We start from the raw sequence: 19,235 nt of genomic DNA on the forward strand, positions 1-19,235 counted from the left end.
AAACACAGTTACCTCAGTGCGTGTTTTTTTAAAATAGAGTTTTGATTTGTGAACCATGTGAGTGTATTATTATCTTTTCAGAAAGGGCTGTTGAAGATTGTCTGTGGATTAAAGTGTTTCAGAGTTGGGTTTAGGAAGGGGAAGACAGAGATGTAGCTGCAGTTCATTGTAGTTAGTGTCTGGCCTCCAAATAAGAGATGCATTAGCAAAGAGAACACCCCCAAGGAAGGAGGGGGGCACAAGACTGAGAAAGAAAGGGAGAGGTGGATGGAGCTGGGGTGGATGGTTTACTTACTGACTTACTTTCTTCTGGCCCTGCAATTGGATTGCAACCTTGTTTTTGGCGCTGCTACTTACAAATTGCATTCAGCTTAGAAACCACTCTTAGGTATATACCTGTATATGGCATATGATCTTGGCCGTGTGAAACAATACTCACAGATGAAGGGGACTTCATCACACTGGTTCTTAATTTCTTTCTGCTTTTGCTTTGCCTCTCATTGTTCTTTCATCCTGTTTTCCTTATCAGCTTTACTTTTTGGGCATATTTTATCTTGTGATATTATGCATTTATATGAGCTACCATGAATCTTTTCTGGAATTGGAAGGAGTATGAATAAATATGTACATAACTAATCTGGGGAAATGCTAACAGAGGAGTAAGATTACAAGTGATTTTAATTGTTTTATGGTGAGTCTTCTGCATTTCCAAGTACACATATATTTTTACAAGGGGCATGAATTTCTTTTCTAATCAGATACAGTAGTTTTTTTGCTAAATGTAGAAGAAAATACTTGTGGTAGAACTGATGGACTTTTCCAACAGAACAATATATAAGGGTAGTAGAGAGAGAGGACCAGAAAGGAGTCATGGGACTAAAGTCTTAATTTTCTTTTCACCACGTGCTTCTGTGAAAATGCAGGAAGGGCAATGTACCTACAGTGGCTTGCTTGAAACCTTTAGAAAAGAAATTCTATTTTTAAGATTTCTTTTCTTCTATTTAAAATAATAGGCCACGAGAGAGCAAGATCTTTATTTTTATAATTCCCTATAATCTAGACTTGATTGCACATTGGAAAATAAGGATTAAAAAACCAACGTCTACAATCTGATTTTTATGTAATATTTTTACTCTACAAGACAAAGAATTAAGACCACATAAAAGCAAAAACAGAATAATTTATTTGAATCCATCTTTCCTTGAAAAAAATAAAAATAAGACTTTAATAGTCATTTCCTTAAGTGTTCACAAGTCTTCTCAAAAATACTACTGGTGATTGAAAAAAAAGAGAAGGCATAGTTTTGTTTTTGTGACAACCATCCTTATTACTTTGTTGTACAAATAACAAGATAGAAATTTGGAAATAAAATTGAAACATAAATTTAGCATTCTTAACACTAATAAAAATTTAATAAAACAAAGTCTGCTGAAAAATCGAACAATGTAAAGTTTCCACATTTGTAGGTGAGACAGGATAGTCTCAGTGTTGATGATAGTGAAAGTGTAGAGTAGAACTAATTGAGGTTTGTAGAGATATTTCATACAAAAGTTATGAGGAAACCCCTGTCACTTTCGTTCTCCCCGTCAGCATGAGAACGACTCTCCACTGAGGAATATTTCCCCAACATGTTTTTCTGTTGCACAAGACATTGTGTATATGCTGAAAAACCTGCAGTTCAATTTGCATAAATGCCTCTATTCTGCATGTAAAGGAATAATGAGGAAGAGGTGTTGGTCTTGGTTTTTTCACTGATTCCAGATTAATATACTTTTCCACTGTTTTTCCTTAAAATGTTTCTTCAGAATTTCACTCGAATGTACTGTTTAGCCCATGAAAGTTCACCTAGTGAAGAGATATACAAAATATGTAAACAGTTCTATAGATTTTTCAGGTCTGCAGGTAAAAGAACTTTAAATTCTTTTATTGCTTTCCAGGGCTACAGATTAGAAGAATGTTTGGAGCTAGCTCAAGAAAATTACATTTATCAACAAATAAATATAAGAGTCAGCAATTATTAAATTTTGTAGATAATTTACTTTCGAAACTAAAGGTTTACTTAACTTGAATGTCCTGTTTTCAATATACTAACATCAGTCTTGGGTTCAATATAAACCCTACCAAGAGCATTTAATGAGGTCAATAGACAACATTGAAATACATCCAGCCATAAGTTCACTAAATAAATAATTGGGCTGAGTACTAGAATATGAACACAAACCAATTTACCAGTTTGTTAAACAGCAGTCCAATTAGGTAATAGACACATGAAGTAAAGAAAATAACACTGTTATTTTACAACAGTCTAAGAGCCAAAGAATAAAATTGTTTGGCTGTCTTTCCTACTCAGAAGTGACTGCCAAATAAAAGAAAGCAGAGAAGTTAGGATTCTTTCCCCAGAGCTGGCACATTCAAGTTGGGAATAAGAGATGGGAGAGATTCACCAACCACCTATAATAATGCATTACTCATGAAGTTGATCTTTGAATTTAATTGGACCTAGAGGAGAATAAAACCACAGATAATCAGGAAAGAAAAATGCTCTCTGCATCTATAGGTGGCATTTATTCTACTGAGAAATATTTATTTTACTAAGAATCACTAATCTTTAGTTAAAATAAGTAAACAGCAGCCCACTAAACTAGGAAATCTTTAAAAGATCGAGTCTTATTTAACGTCTTGCTCTAGCGCATAGTAAATGTCCTGGAAATGTTTGTGAAGTGATTATAAGTAAAATAAGTGCAAAATAGTTTCTGATAAAGAAAAAGGAAGCATTTCACTTATTTATTAAAAAAATTTAGAATTAGTAACATAAATCTGAATTCAAATAAAATAACACTTTAGAAAATATTGGCTCCCCATTTAGATAATGCTGGAAGACAGACAGAGGAGGAAAATTTTAAGAAGGATATTACGGATAAGGGAGACAGTTATGGAGAAAGAGAGGAAAAGAGAAGGGTAGACTCAGAAAACGAGGGATTCAAAGGATGAAGGTAAAAGAAGAGAGAGCCACTGGAAGACAAAGATCTACATAGATGAACTGACAAACACAAAAAAGATTGAGAAGACAGAAGAAGAAGGTGAGAAGAGAGAGGCTGTGGGAGGTGGAGATGTCACTCAGTTTGGGCTGGTAGCATGAGCTGGGGTTTTGAGGGTGACTGCCTTTTGGAGGAGCATGTCCCAATAGCGGTTTTGAATACTTTTTAAATAGCAGTTTTGAATGCCTGAAAAAGAACATTTCTGCTTTGTTTTCAATTCTCAAATCTTATTTATGAAATAAACTTTTATATTCTTAAGAAAGTCAAAAGATTTTGCTAGTGTCTAAAAGTCATCTAGTTTCAAAGGGTGTTTTTTTTTTAAGAATCAGTTTTTTGACACGCAAAACAACCCAATCAGTTTATTTTGTGTTCTTAAATTGTAGCCGCCATATTCACAATTTTGACTTAAAATTTATTTCATTCTTAATAACCTTAAAAGATAAACCCCAAGTTGTCATTTGGTTTGTTTACATACTAATGTGAAAAATTGATAGTTAGAAGAAAGGATACATAGAAAAACAAATGAACTTAAGTAGGATAGAAATTTTAATTAGATTAAATCTTAGAAAGGAGACATAATCTCAAAATTCTTTCAATGCCTTATATTTAACAGCAAACAAACTTCCCCTAGTTTTCTATTATAGACAGTAAAGAGAATTAGGTATCATTTTAGAATTTTTATTCTTAAGATATCATGTAATAATATCCTACTCTTGTGTTCTACTAGATTGATAATGCAATGCTTTACAACATTTTTTTTTCAAACTAGAAGTTCCTAACTCCATCAGTCTGTTCCTTATTTATGTGACTCTAGGTAAATTTTCTCTGATGAGGTTCTCTGAAGTATCTTGCCACTTATTTAGTCCTTAAATGACGCACAGTCCCCCCAGCACTAGGTTTCCTCCCCATAAGATGATTTTTCCTGGATTTGTTCATTCCTAGCTGTTATTTTTGGTATTTACCCAGAAGTGTGCATGAATTACTTTGCTGAAACTGTTTATTTTGCCAGAGGGCAAGTTTCTGTATGTGGTTATTGATGTTCTTTTCAAAGTCAATAAGTGACAAAGAAATGATGGAAGATGATCTGTGGCAGTTATGACTGCAGGCAGCTATAGCCCACAAAAAAGAGAAGTTCATTTTATTATTTCAAAAGATTGTAGGCTTTATTTCTCCACGGCATGGAGGAAAGGGAGACTTCTTAGTGACAGCCTTGAGCTTAACTGGATAAATAGCTTCCCAGCTTTGTCCTCAGCACAGGTTTTGTCCTCTATGGGTGAGAGGCCAGTCCTCAATGGGGTTCCACTCAATTGGGAATAGGCTACTTTGAATAAGAGGATTGGCATTGGTGCTGACTGTGCTGTGGACCCTCTGTAGGCTTTTATTTTACTGGTCCTATTTTTAGTGACAAATCATCCATAAAACTTCCATAGCCACTGGAAAATCACTAAGTAATCATTAAGATGGCTACAGAATTAGCCTGAACATTCCTTTCATACCCAGATGTGGATTCCTTGGGGAAATATTGTGAGAAACTAATGTACACAAGAGAAAGTTGATTCTAGAGTTTTGTATCTAGTCCACTGGCCCAAGTGCATGGCCCTCAAAGATATTTGTGTGTTTGCCTGTTTTGTTTCTCAAAATTATGCTCAGGTGGGGAAGTGTGTTCAAATGTACAGAAGCTATAATTTCTTGTTTTGGTATTTTTCTTCTGTGCCTTTTAATCAGTTCTGGGGAAAGCAAAAGCTAAATGCTTAGCCTCTCCATAGCACCATCAAATGCAGATTCGTACTTACTCTGGATGGTCTTGCTGCTGGGCAGGGATGTGCTGAATAACTTCATACACTGTACTGTGCAAATCTTGCCCCGATACACAATCAGAGGCTGGAACAGACCTGCTTGGGATCTAGAAAATGTGACACATTAAAAATAAATTATCTCAAGACTAGTAAACAGTTTTTCCACTATGTTGCATAGTTGAAAACAACTGGCAGTAGTGATGATTAGAGGATTAGAACTATTTATCTTCCCTAGAAAGTTGACTTCCTCCTTGCTACACTTTTCTGCACTTACCCTATGGCAGTTTGTGCAGCAGCATAGCTATAAGGTCAGAAGAAGGATAGCTTGACAAAGCTATGGATTTTTTCTTCATTTAAGAAGAAAGCTGGCAGTACTGTAAAGGAAATATTATAGAAAGAAAAAATAGCAAAAGAGAAGATATCAGGACATCTTAGAATCAGATAGCATATATCATTATCTTTTCTATACCTCAGTTACCCTTTTGACACTATTTGCCAATTATGTGCGCAAGGGTGGCTTAAAAGAAAGAACAATATACAGCCCAAATCCCTCATCATATTGCAAATAAGTAAAGACAGTACCAAGGAATGTGGAACACTCAAAGGAAAATGTTTTGGTTTAAATGTAGTAATGGACTGTAAAAACTAAATGCTTAGGTGAATGTGGAAAGGATAGTGTATTTATGGCTGGTAAAAACCAACAGGTATTTTTATTGAAAGTGGTATTTGTGTTTTATTAATTCCCATTCCTTATATTTCATAACTTCCTTCTTCCTATAAACACTCCCTCCCAATTATTTAGCCGAAGTCTAGTTTTCCTCCCCATCCTAAATGCTTCCTATTTTAATCCTACTTCTGTCCACTTTCAGTCCTTCATATTTATACACCTTCACCTCGAGGGCTCTTTGCTCTTGATAACTCTGAAGAGTTCACTATCTCATGTTAATTTGACCTGCTAGGTTTTAGTGGAACATCTTAGCTTTTTGTTTTTCTAGAAACCACTAATTTCCATTCCACTTGCTATAGCTCTCACATGAAGCCTTAGTATATGTGATTTCTTCTGTCATTTTTGTGTCAAGGAAATTTTGGTTTACGATCTATCCTTGAGATCAGCTCTTGATATTTGTTGTATGAAGGTATTCAGGAGCTATGGTAAAAGCAATCTATTGATGATCACTAACTTACTCACCTAACCTAATATTAGAGCTGTTAAATAATAAACTTGCTCACTTAATGCAATTGTTTTCTGTCTAACTCCTGAAAGAGGTGCTAAATGGACAATGACATGTGCAATTGGTAGAGACAGAAGTAATCCATTTGTGTACATACCACACAATATGCCAAGAGATTATTTTGATTATCTTTTTTTGAGTCAGGGTCTCGCTATGTTACTCAGGTTGGTCTTGAACTCCTGGGTTCAAGTGATCCTCCTATCTCAGCTTCCTGAACAGCTGGGACTACAGGTGCACACCGTGGCACCTAGCTTATTTTGATTTTAAAAAACTCAGAAAGTTAATTTAATTTATTTCCCTTCTCAAGTTCAGTTTTGAGATCTTGGTTTTATTATCACCTTTCCTTTTCTTCTAAAGGCCATTGCATTTGGCTGCTAATCTTCCATTACATAGCTACGTATACATAGCTGCCATTCTGGCTTCTCATGCAGATCCTCCTCCTCATGTCCCTGTCCTCATCCTCCTCCTTTGGTTGTTGGTCTTGATTTCTCACTTCTTCCCCAAAGCACCTGCAATGGCCAATTAAGAACCTCAGCAGATTCCTCAGGAGCTTGCAGCTTTGAAGATGGACATGGCTCCAAATCAAGTTATTCTGTTTCTGATAGAAATAAGCAGGGCTTCTACTAAGTAATTAAAGCCCCTATTTCTCTGCTTAAAGTTCTTCAGGGCTGTAATATTTTGAGCCAATTGAGGTCCTCCCAGTAAAACTCCAAAATTGAGTAGTGATTAATCACATGGTAAGATTTAAAATTACATAAATCTCACTCCTTTCCAGTGAATTCCTAGGAATAAATGTTTGCATTATTTTAAATAAAAAAACTGAAACTCCTTATTCAAAAATTCAATTATAAGTCTTAGCTTTTCAGTTTCCTACTCTCCAATTTGAAGCCACACCTCAGAGTGGTGCTTTCTACCATTGTGAGAAGCTGTTTGAAATAACTGATCCATCAAATATTTGTTTTTGTCTTTTGGTTGTGGAAGTGAAGGTGAGCCAATCCTGCCTGAGATTGAATAGGGTATTGCAAAGCTTTTGCACAGTAGTTCTTTGCTTCATCTGTGACTGTTACTGACTCACCCTTAGGGAGGATGAAATCCAATCAGTCCCTCTCCATTACTCACATGACATTTCTCAAATAAACTCTGTGGCGAGGAAGCTTACTAGATGAACCTTATACACTGATAGAATCCTCTGAACAAGAGAAGTCACGATTCCCTAATGGCAAATAGTCTTCTTAACAAATGGAAATGAGAATGCCTGGAAGCAAGTAATATGTTTTTATGGTGCCCTTCCTCAAATGGACTCTCATAGCAGAATAAGGAAGCAGAGGAAAACTTGGTTCTATACAAATCTATAAAAATGTTAATAATCTGATTCGCTCACAGAAACATTCTGCATGTCTGTTAAGAAAAACTGATTACTTTAAAAGATCTTTTTTTTTTTTTTTTTTTTTTCCGGACTGAAATGACTTCAACTATATGAAAGCTCCCTTGCCATCTCATGCACCTTTAGGGCAATAATAAAGATGTATACTTGCATACTTTGGGCATATATGGTAACTTCCTTCTGAAGCATGAGGTATCTTCAAGGGTGTGATCAATTGTCTTTGCAATGTTGTCAAAAGATATGAGGGGGCAATAAAGGGAAAACTGAGGAACAGAGAGAGTTTAGTAAAGTGATGGGTTGCAGTCACCCAAGTGATGCAGAATGACTTAAATTAGGGTCTCCTGATCCGCTGTTTATTCAGTATTTATTTATTTGAGACAGGGTCTTACTCTGCTGCCCAGGCTGGAGTGTGGTAGTGTGATCACGGCTCACTGTAGCCTTGAACTCCTGGGCTCAATGATCCTCCTGCCTCGGTCTCCCAAGAAGCTGGGACCAGAGGCATGCATAACCATGCTTGGCTAATTTTTAAATATTTGTTGGGATGGGGTCTTTGCCCAGGCTGATCTCAAACTCCTGGGCTCAAGTGATCTTTCCATCTCGGCCTCCCAAAGCCCTAGGAATACAGATGTGAGCCACCACGCCCAGCTTGTTTATTCAGTTCTCTTGACTTTCAAGCTAGTTAGTTCTCTCTTCACTGAGATTACCAGGTAAAGACTATTTATGAATTAGCATAACTTCCTTATTTGTGTTAGCTTTACTTATAAAGGCGAAGTAAGATGCTTTAGCTTCCCAAATCTGGCAATGCCATTCATTACGGAGTAAGTCAACGCTGCTTAATGCAGTAATGGGTAATGCAGCCATTTGACCACACTGCCCAGTGCTTAAACAAATGCTTTTTACACCTCTGGTGAAGCAGAATTCTACTTCTCGGTTAATCAGCCACTAGGAAAACCAACCCTGGAAACACCAGAAGCATCTGGAAAAGCAACAAATTCATATATTCCGAAGTCATCCAGAGCATCTTCATGGCCTGAAATGTAAAACAAATACTGCTTACAAACCAAATGCCTTGATTTGCTGTTGTTTTTTAAACCTTTGTAAAACTTATCTTTATTGTCTGTTTTAAATGGTATAGGTACAAAATGAATTTAACATTTCCTAATTCCTATAGTCGTATTGCCATTAAGCGGTGTTGGAAATCACTCTTTCTGAAGCTGAGAATCGAAACTGAATTGGAACAATTATTCTTAAAGCCAGACGTGAGAATAGCCTGTTACATCTTTAAATACACACAGGTGGGCAACCTTGGCCTTTGTAACTTGCAGTTACCAGAGACTCATGGTCACCAGGGTTTAAGCCTGAAGGTCACACCAGTTCTTGATCCACCCGTAATATCTACTGCACCCCGTTAGATCTAACAGATCTAACAGATGTAACAGATCATCAGAACTAAAAAGAGTAAATAGCTAACTGAAGCTTCCCATACATAAAAAGTAAAATACATTACACTATCAATCCACATAAACTATCATCTATAGAATGATGGCGGGGGAGGTGGTTAGGAGGAACCAGATAGCCTCTGGGGCCCTTGCCAGCTCTGACATTCTGTCACTTATAAGTCAGGAAGGTCTAGAAAAGAGGAAGAGGGCCCACATTTATTACACATCCAGGCATCATATCAGGCACTCCACCTATATCATTTTATTTAATTCTCATAGCAACCTTAAGGGGGAAGTTTTTATCCCTATTATATAGAAGAGGAAGTTGTGGTTAAGAAAAATAATTTTCCTAAGGTGACATGAGGGGAAATAAAACTGAAACTTGGCTCCCTGTGATTTTGTGGCCTGAGCCAAAACTTTGTTAACTTATAATAAGTCAGTACAGTCAATATTGATGATAATGAGGGTTACAGTGGGGACAAAGAGGCAATCCTGGCCCCTGCCAAACTTTCTTTTCCTCTTCTCTTTGGGATGGAGCTGCCAGCATGAAACCTACCTTAGGAATGAACAAAGTGATAGAACCCTTTGGCATTTTCAAAATAATAATAGGATCAATGAATTAGCAGAACTAATTTCTTTGATCCTACTGACTGTGGACAAGTGACTTAATCTCCTTGATTATTAGTTCTCTTGACTGTAAAATGGAGTTAAGAGTGCCTTCCAGGCCTGATATTACAGACTTGTGTGACTTATATAAAACCAATACAGAAGACAGCACTTTGTAAAGTGAAGGCACTAACTCAAAGGTAAGAGACTGTTATATTAATTTTAGCTCATATTAATTATATTACATTAATAATATATAATAATATTAACACAACTAATTAACATACATTAAAACTGATAATAGCCCTTTTCAGCTTGGCCATTACCTGAAAATGTTTGAGCTTTCCTGTATTCTGTTTCTGGCCTGAAAAGACAAAATAGGTATTTTTGTCAGGGATAATAATTGAGGAATAAGCATCTAAGGAAAACAACTATTTTCATAGAAACAGATGCATTACCTGCCTTCTAGTTTCTGTTTTATAACTAAAATCAAGAGAGAAGAAAAATGGTAAGGTTTTTTTTAGTACACATATATACAGCTTCAATTTTTTTTTTGTAATTTTAACCTACCTTTGTAGGGTTGATATTTTTTCCATAGGAAGAGAAGACACATGGATATAATCAAAAATAGTGATATTCCAGTTATACTTGCTAAAGGTGACAATGATTTTCCTTTCTGTGCAAGCTTCTCCAGTCCTAAATAAAAAGATAAATATATTTTTAGCAATAAATTGCTACAGTATATAACTTGACTTTTTAAATGCCTTATTTTAAATGAGACGCTATTGAAAAAAATATATAAACACGTATATTAGAGACACACACAGAGAGAGAGAGACCAAATGGAAGGAATGCACTTATTTTAGAACACACACCAAACTCCCTAGGGATACCTGTGATTGGAAACGTGGTGCACTGCCCAAGTTAAAACTGACTGTGTTGTACTAGGTGTAGCCAATATCTCATGTCGTACTTCTCAGTGATGTTTGCCACCTTAACTTAGATCTGTTTCATCTCATTGTCTCTACATTCCTAAATGCTAAGTTGTTCTCTCATTTTCCTTCCATTTTGCTTTTTTAGCATAATTCAAGTATGTGAATTTTCCAGGGAGATGGTATGTGATTAAAGGTGCAAGAGGGGAGGTGTTCATTTCAAACACACTTTAGTAATTTTTGGCCAATAAAGAAATGTCTCTTACCATAAATGATGAAAAAAATTAAAAAGAAAAAAGAAATGTCAATTCTTAAAATAGGATGTATGTGTGATTTTTCAAAAAAAATTTAAAGTCCCACCTTTTGACTAGAATTCACTTTGTTTTATCAGTCATTCCCTTTATTAATATCACTATATAAAATACGGTGCTAATAACATCTGCTGAGTGCTTACAATATGTCAGGCTCTGTTCTAAGGGTGCATGATACATATTAACTCACTGAATCTTTACAACAATCCTACCAGGGAGAGATTATTTGATCATCCCTTCCAACAGATGAGGAAGCTGAGTCTTGCCCAAGGTCACTTGAGTTATAAGTGGTAGAGTCCAGATGTTACCCCAGACTCTTAACACTTAATGATGCCTCCCTTTAATATAATTTTAACACAACTTATTAACTGTGGCTATGTTAACACCAGCTTCAGGTTATAATATGTTTAGTTATATAGTCAATCTATATAATAGGAAGTAGTTTTAACCTCCAACAAATGAAAGTAACGGATGTCTTCCATATTACCATGTGAATCAGATATGGGTGTGGAAATAAATCATGGCAGTTGCTTGTCTCTGTCCAGATTAATGTGTGAGTGAAAGTCATGTGATGCCATTTCCATTCAGCAATGGTGAACAGCCTGGAAAATCTGGGTGTGGTAAAGACCATGGTGGCTACACAGCTCTGCAATAAATATCCAGCCTGCACTGTGTCATCTTTCATCATAAAATCTCTGCTGAGATCTCCAACAGCCAAAATAAGGGAGGAAGCCTTAATCTTTTCTTTCTCTCAGTATGAACCTACATTAACGCTCTTGGCTTTTCCACCCAGAATACTTCCATTTCTTAATCTTACAGGAATCTTTTAATAATGTAGTGTAGATCATATGTGCAAAAATCGAGTAAACACATCATGGAAATCGGTTATCTCTTCTAATTTCCCAATACAGCACCATTCACATATTTCCCTTAAGTCCTAAAGAGTTCGACAAGGTTGTTTTTCATTATCAAAAATCTTCACCATTTCTGATGGGGAGTTTATAAATTTCTGACATGCGTTCAGAGAACTGCATTCTTAAAATGTTATTCTATGGGATTATAATATCTGTGTCCTGCTTATTGCCTTTAAACAGATTTTAAATTAAACTCTTTCAAACCTTGGCTAGAAGAAATAAATGCAAGGCAGCTTCAAATGAACTAGAATGGCAATTTATTGATCCTAGATATAGACTAGAACATCATGAAGCTTTTTAGATTATTTTTGCCTCATAAAAAGTTGTAGAATAATTTATATTCTCCCACTGTTAGAAGGCTGACCTTTTAGTTTGGAACCACTTTGCACTTGGGTAGTCTCTTTGTGAGATCTTAGCCTTTTCTCAGATATTATTCTCTTGTGGGATTGTTCTCTCTAAAGAGCTGTGTAACTTTGGGTGAGCCCCTTGGCTTTCAGGGTTTTGATTTTCACATTAGTATAATGAGGAGGCAAGAGTGACTGGCATTTAAGTTCTCTTCTTGCTCTGATACTCTATGACTTGCGGGAGCCAGAGAAGTTTACATGAAGTTATGTAAATAGGACCCTATATCTGTGGCATGCTAGTAACAAAGTCTTCAAAAAATTGCACATATATATGTTATTTTAACACACCTTATAAACACACACAATACACTTTTAAGTTTAATTTCCACTATTTTTTCCTTCATTTCCTCAAGTGTAGGCAATGTAATTATAGAGCAACATTTTTCTGAGTTTTAAAACATAGTAATTTCATTATCATTAAGTCCAAAATGTTTTCTAATTTTCACTGCAATTTCTTATTTGACCTATGGGTTTGGAAGTCTGTTGCTTAATTTTCTTAAGTTTGGGAGTTTTCTAGTGGTGTTTCTATTATTGATTTTTGGTTTAATTTCATTCTTGTTAGAGGGCAATCCTTTGAAGTTTGTTGATTTTTTTAATGACTATACAAATAGTCATATGAAAAGGGTGTATTCTGCAGTTGTTGTATGTAGTATTTATATTATTTCAACTAGGTGAGGCAGGTTTTCTCTATTCCTACTGAGTTTTTGTCTGTTTTATTAATTACTGAAATAAATATGTTAAAATCTCCCACTTTGTGATTTTTTTCGGTCAATTTTTGCTATTTATTAGGTACACTTCCTAATGCTTCTTGTCTTGAAGAATTTATCTAATTCATCTAATTTTTATGTACATTATCTTATACCAGTACGGTAAGTCCTCACTTAACATCAGCTGATTCTTGGAAACTGTGACTGAGCAAAACAACAAATAATGAAATCAATTTAACCATTGGCTAATTGATATAAACAAGAGCTAAGTCTCTACAACATATTTCTGGTCAGAAAAATATCAGAGTTCTACATAAAGATCCCAAACACTTCTAATATCAAACACTGAAATAAATTGAATGAATACATACATTGAATAAAGATTAATAAAACAAGTAAGATCATTATTTACTCAATTTTTGGTAAATCTGTGAATGATGGCAGTGGTAGTGGTAATGGGTTAAATCAAGGAATAAATGTTTACAAAGTGAAAATTGTAAAAAGCACCTCCTAGCATCATGCAGTTCAAAAACTAACATCACAAATCTGGTAGTCTTGCGGAGCACTTTCATATCACATCATTTATTGTCATGCATTTATATGATTATCCTAGTCTTTATAAATTTTTATTTGACAATCATTCGTATTCATTCATTCATTCTCCAACCTGCTTATTCTAGTTCAGGCTTGCAGGTGGCTAGAATCCTATCCTGGAAGCCCAGGACACAAGGCCGGAACTAGCCCTGGACAGGGTACCATCCCATTTCAGGGCACACTCACACACATACCCACACTAACTCAGACAGTGACTATGCAGATATGACAGTTCACTGAATGTGCACATCTTTGGGATGTGGGAGGAAGCTGGAATACCTGGAGAAAACCCATGTAGGTAGGGGGAGAAAGTGCAAACTGCACACACACAGTGGCCCCAGTGGGAATTGATATTTTTTCTCATCAATATTATAATGAAATGATGTTGAAATGAAATAACATTATTAGAAGACCTGCTATATAGCTATGCTAGCTTTCTTTTTTGTATGGTTTATCTGTTCATCTATTTAATTAAAACCTTTCAGTATCTTCATACATAAGGTGTGTATCCAGTTTGACATTTGTTTTTTACTTGGAATATTTAGCGCACTAAGACCTAGTATGATTAGTAATATATTTCAGTTTAGATCTGCAATCTTATTATTTTTTCTATATTTCCTACCTTTTTATTTCTTTTCTCTCTCCTTTCTTGTCCTAATTTAGATTAATCAGAATTTTATTTATCTTTTCTTCTCTATTTCCGAGGAGAAAAAAAAGACATTTTTATTTGTCTTTTAGACTTTAGGGATTAAAAATTCTAATCAATAGTTATACCACTTACTGCTTCTATGATACAATAATTAGTTTCATATTACAGTTGGGAAATCTAAGACTCCAGGACTCAAATTTGAATTTAGCAATGTCTAACAACAATTCCATGCTCTTTCCACCACTCTTACCTAATCATTATAGAAGAAACAAAATCCTTCTCCCAAATGAAGCCCAAATCTACTCAGTTCTACCAATTGAAGCAATGACAAATAAATCAAATCCTCTCTGTATATGATGTCATCTTAATTGTTTGGTGAAACTCACATCTCCCCCTGAGAATCCTCTTCTTCAGATTCAGCATCCCAAGATCATTTTGTTGTTCTTTACATAACTGGATTCCAGATTCTCTACCATCCTAGAGGTGCACTTTTGGAAGCCCAACAAAATTTAGTTAATTTCATTTCTAAGACATAAATTTAGAAGGACCCATACTTCACTGCGGTTGTCAATAAGATAAAGGCAAATAGAATGCTCTCTGAGACAGTGACAGTGATAAAAAAGCCAAAAAAAAAAAAAACCAAAAAAAAACAAACAAACAAAAAACAAAAACCAGAAAAACTGGTAAGAAATAAATAATAAAAAAGAAAGAATTGAAAAAAATACCAAATAATAGAGTGGCAAGATTTAACATATATCGTATGATTTGGGCACCACTTTTTGCAAGTGAATTCTCTATTTCATCATTTTAGATCTGACAATAAAATCAAAACTAGCTAAGGGAATTTTCAGATAATGCACAATTAAATATATATTAAATATTATATATACATAAAATCAAATGTACAATTTGTTTTCCATTTACAAAAGAAAATTCATACCATTTATAGTTACAGATAAAGAAAGAGTCTCAGAGAAACTAAAATATTTGCCATAGTCAGTAAGTGCTAGAATTGAGAGTAGACAGGTTTTTTTCTGACTGCAAGTTCAACTTTTTTTCTGTTAATCTGTGGTCAAAGATTGGTTTTTCCAATTAGTAGGTAGGCTCTTACATATCAGTTTTTCCTCTAACTTTTTCTGACATACGACTTCATGTGCTTCAAATCTTTCACTTCTTAATAGCCAGACTGCCATCACCAAAATTCTATAACCCCTGAAGACTCCTCAAAAAAGAATTCAATGCTAATTTATTCTATTCAAGTTTTTGCAATGTGCTTTACCATCAGCAAAACTGCTGAAAAACACTTGAGTAGTCTTGGCTGTTTTTTCCCTCTTAAACTTGAACATATGCTAATAATTACTATTTCCAAGCAGTTCCCGTTCTAATAGTGAAGCTTCACTCTGGCCGGCATCAGCTCTCTGCCAGACACTTCTGTGATTCTCCAGTTAGGCAGTAGGCTTAATATACAATGACTGGATGCCTTAGACTAGATAAGATACATATGTTCCCTTCTCCTTCATTTTTAACTTTTTGTCCCTTTTGATATGTATTTAGTAAAATGACCTAATTTGCACACATTCTCTCCTACAGAAGATCCCACTGTTTCCTTCCTCCATTACTTCCTTATTTCTTTAGGCTCCTTCCTTATTGCCCTCTTGCCTCTTCCCTTGGCCTGTGTTTGCCCTACATCAGAGAGCTTTCCTGTAGTGACCAGTGCCTGTCAGCCCAAAACCACGGCTGTGGCAAAGGCCAAGAGTCTTCCCCATGGAGAATGAGGAATAGGGACAATCCTTTTCTCGGAAGAAATGATCTTTCCTGTTAGTCCTCTTCTCTAGAGCATTCTGGCTCTCTGCTCTCAACACTGCTCCTCTATCCCAGAACACACAAGATTTACCAGGTCCAGCATTTGAAATTTGTTCCTTTCACACACACAAAAACTGCCAAATATGTAAAGGATCAAATCAAGGGGCACAGTTGTGGTCTCAGCTGCAGGCAAGTGTTTTTGCAAAGATGAACTTCCAGAACCTGAACTTGAAAATAAGACAGCAGGAAATTCTGACCCTATTGCCATAGAGAATGTATAGGGATCACTTCTGCAGTTCTGGACACTTGCAGGAGCTTCCTTCTTTCTCCTTTCAGAGAGTTTATACTATTCTTTAGCACATAGCATGCCATTCTCCCCATTATTTAAACATGATGGACTCATGTGCCAAAGCCATAGTGCAAATGCTATTTGCCTCCTCCTTAGGCAAACAAATAAAATGGAATAACATGTTAAGTGCAAATATGGGCAAGAGGTGTGGTATCCATGGTATCGCAACCCTGCTGTTTGAGACTGCACTCAGTGGCAGGACAGCCATATGCTACCAGTCTGTGTATCCATTTCTACATCAAAATGAAGTCTTGAGATCTCTCTCATCCAATCTGTTCACTGATTATGGCAGCTGACTCATGTCCCTCCGGAGATGAAGGTGCCACGTTGAGGAGTGTGCCATTTCCACACTCCATCATAGGCCCACTGACAGACACAGTTGTTCAGTGCTGGATGCTCATGGAGACATCACCTTAGGTCTCAGGGTCTGAATGTCAGATTTGTAGTTCTATCTTAATTGTCATTTCCAAAGGCCCAAAGTGAAATACATTTCCTAGACGTCTTGACTTGAGAAATTTCCAGATAGAAAAAATTAGTAAATTCATTTTCCTGCCTTGAGTCTTTTTCCTGTTCTCTTCTTTAAGAAAAGATGGGAAATATAAATAAATGTAAAAAATGGTAGCTTTCTCAGGATCACGTACAAATTGAAAACTTTTCTATTATGGATAAATCTCAAACTATGCCCACATGGCCTTAGGGAATTCTATTTATACAATTGAATGCCTTCATTAAATGTGAACATTTGAATACTGATCAGATGATTACATTTCCATAAACATTATCTATCTATCTATCTATCTATCTATCTATCTATCTATCTACCTATCTATCTATCTATCTATCTATCTATCATCTCTCTGTCTGTCTGTCTGTACATTGCATGTCACAATAGCAATTTTGGCTCAGTTAAAACTTTAAAGTAGGGACATCTGCATTCAAGGAAGTCCGTAATTAAGGTAATAAAATCTTGTTTTGCAAAACACAAAGCTAATTTATTATTTTAATAGCTATTCTTTTCTTGAAATGTATCATAGACATTATTTTCAGTTACAAGTATTTCCTAACTTTGCATTAATATGAAATTATACACATTGTAGACAAACCAGAGTATCTCTACGTACATAGCATTAAATTAGATAGGTGATGAGAAAGTACACGTACATAGCATTAAATTGGATAGGTGATGAGAAAGTGACCCTATACCTACCTTTTAGAAAGACCATATGGTTTCATCAACATTCTCAGTTATATCAAAGGAGACAGTTTGTATAGTGGTTAAAAACAAGGGCTTTGGGTCAGGTGTGGTGGCTCACGCCTGTAATCCCTGCATTTTGGGAGGCCGAGGTGGGCAGATCAACTGAGATCAGGAGTTTGAGACCAGTCTGGCCAACATGGCGAAACCCCGTCTCTACTAAAAATACAAAAATTAGCCAGGCATGGTGGCACGTGCCTTTAATCCCAGCTACTTGGGGGACTGAGGCAAGAGGATCACTTGAACCCAGGAGGCAGAGGTTGCAGTGAGCCGAGATTGTGCCACTGCACTTTGGCCTGAGCAACAAGAGTGAAACTTCATCTCAAAAAAAAAAAAAAGGCTTTGAATTCAGATATTATTTATCACTTACTAGCTGTGTGAACTTGCCTGTTGTCTCTGTTTTCTTTAGGATATTTCCATGGAGATATAAAAAGGTCAATTAATATCTCAAATTAGATGTGAATCATAGTCCAAAGAGGTGAAAGTCACCGTTTGCTGTAGTCTTAGAAAGAGAAAAACACAGAACTAATTGTTCTCTCCAGCCTTCCTCTCCCCACTGAAAATCCCCAATAAAACCTGATTATTTCCTGACCTTGTCATTTTCTTTCCATATCTGTGAACTTGGAGTCATCTCTGGCTCTGTTTTCCTTTGGCTTCCACGTTTTATTGCTAAAACTTTTTGGTCAGCCAAATGTTTTGCCTTATTAAGAAGTAAGAGGTTAATCTCTTACTTACAGCTTCACTGGCGACACCAAACACCAATTCGGTTCTGGAAACATCTCAAAAGCAGGTATTTTAACCTTTTAAATGATTTCAAATTCTCCACAGATCTCAAGAGTTTACTCCTCAGAGTGGATGGAGAGTAGGCTCAACTGATACTTGCAAGTGATGGTCATTTATAACTGTAGGTTGATGTATACTTAATCTGTCCTGCTGAGGTTCATTAACTTTGAAACTTAGAAAAAACAAATATTTAACAAAACACATCAATACTATTCATTTTCTTTGCCATTTTGTTGCTGTTTGAGTTAAAGCTCTGTGGACATTTGGGGGTTAGAAAATAGCTCTAAAAGCCACAAAGAGGTCACTAATATTGACAGCTCTGAATCCCTCTGAAAAATAAGCACCTGCTCTTCTTATTTACTATAATAACAAATGCTTGGTCTTTGTACAGGTCAAACAGGTTTTATAGATTTTGCAAAAGGCAATTATCTGACGTTAAGACTGTAGCTGTCTTTAGACCTTGGTAATAAGATCTTAATCAAATATTGGGGGCTTCTGATATTATGAGAATATCTTAGCTAAATATTAATGTAGAAAGTTTAGGCAGTGGGAAAGCCTTACTGTAGTATACTTCTACCCATTACAGCCATGTTTTCACTTGCAGTGAGCATGAGAAACAAGCTGAAGATGATACCAGGATTGCTACTATTTTATGTGCTTAATTATGGCTTGCTGTACAATTATGTCTTGGTTTGCTACTGGGGTGAAAATCTGGTTAAGCCTATAAAAAAATTAATAAAATGGAAAGCAAAGGATGTACCTCAGCTGTTTATGTGTTTGCCACTCATGTTAGATTGTGAGCAGGAATTCTTATTAGGAGGAATTACCTTTCTCATATGTTATTCTTAGTGCGTACTCCAATATTTGGCTCATAGTGAGTGCTAAAACATGAATGAATGGGTGCTTAATTTATAACACCCTAAAACACATATGCTTTTTGGGTCTACAAGAAATATATATTATTATCTACTGCCCAAATGAAGCAACTCAGGTAAAAATTCTAGAGCTGCATTGTCTGACATGGTAACCACTAAACACGTGG

At 35.8% G+C, this 19,235-nt stretch overlaps 1 protein-coding gene across 4 annotated transcripts in view; it reads right to left on the reverse strand.

The window, feature by feature from the left end:
• Positions 1 to 974: 974 nt before the first annotated feature.
• Positions 975 to 19,235, reverse strand: part of HEPACAM2 (HEPACAM family member 2) — a 43,968-nt gene continuing 25,707 nt past the window's right edge. For 2 of the 4 annotated variants that reach the window (XM_055114716.1, XM_055114715.1), the window contains 6 exons: positions 10,066 to 10,191; positions 9,954 to 9,978; positions 9,822 to 9,859; positions 8,407 to 8,480; positions 4,832 to 4,941; positions 975 to 1,845 (listed from right to left, as the gene is read on the reverse strand). In XM_055114716.1, coding sequence (XP_054970691.1) covers positions 1,842 to 1,845; positions 4,832 to 4,941; positions 8,407 to 8,480; positions 9,822 to 9,859; positions 9,954 to 9,978; positions 10,066 to 10,191 — 377 coding nt within the window. In that variant the 3' untranslated portion in view covers positions 975 to 1,841. Of the gene's footprint in view, positions 1,846 to 4,827; positions 4,942 to 8,406; positions 8,481 to 9,821; positions 9,860 to 9,953; positions 9,979 to 10,065; positions 10,192 to 19,235 lie in introns of those variants that run through there. The other 2 variants (XM_008961996.2, XM_003809728.3) reach the window with 2 other exon arrangements.

The sequence above is a fragment of the Pan paniscus genome, chromosome 6 (assembly GCF_029289425.2).
Source record: "Pan paniscus chromosome 6, NHGRI_mPanPan1-v2.0_pri, whole genome shotgun sequence".
NCBI classification, from domain to species: Eukaryota; Metazoa; Chordata; class Mammalia; order Primates; family Hominidae; genus Pan; species Pan paniscus.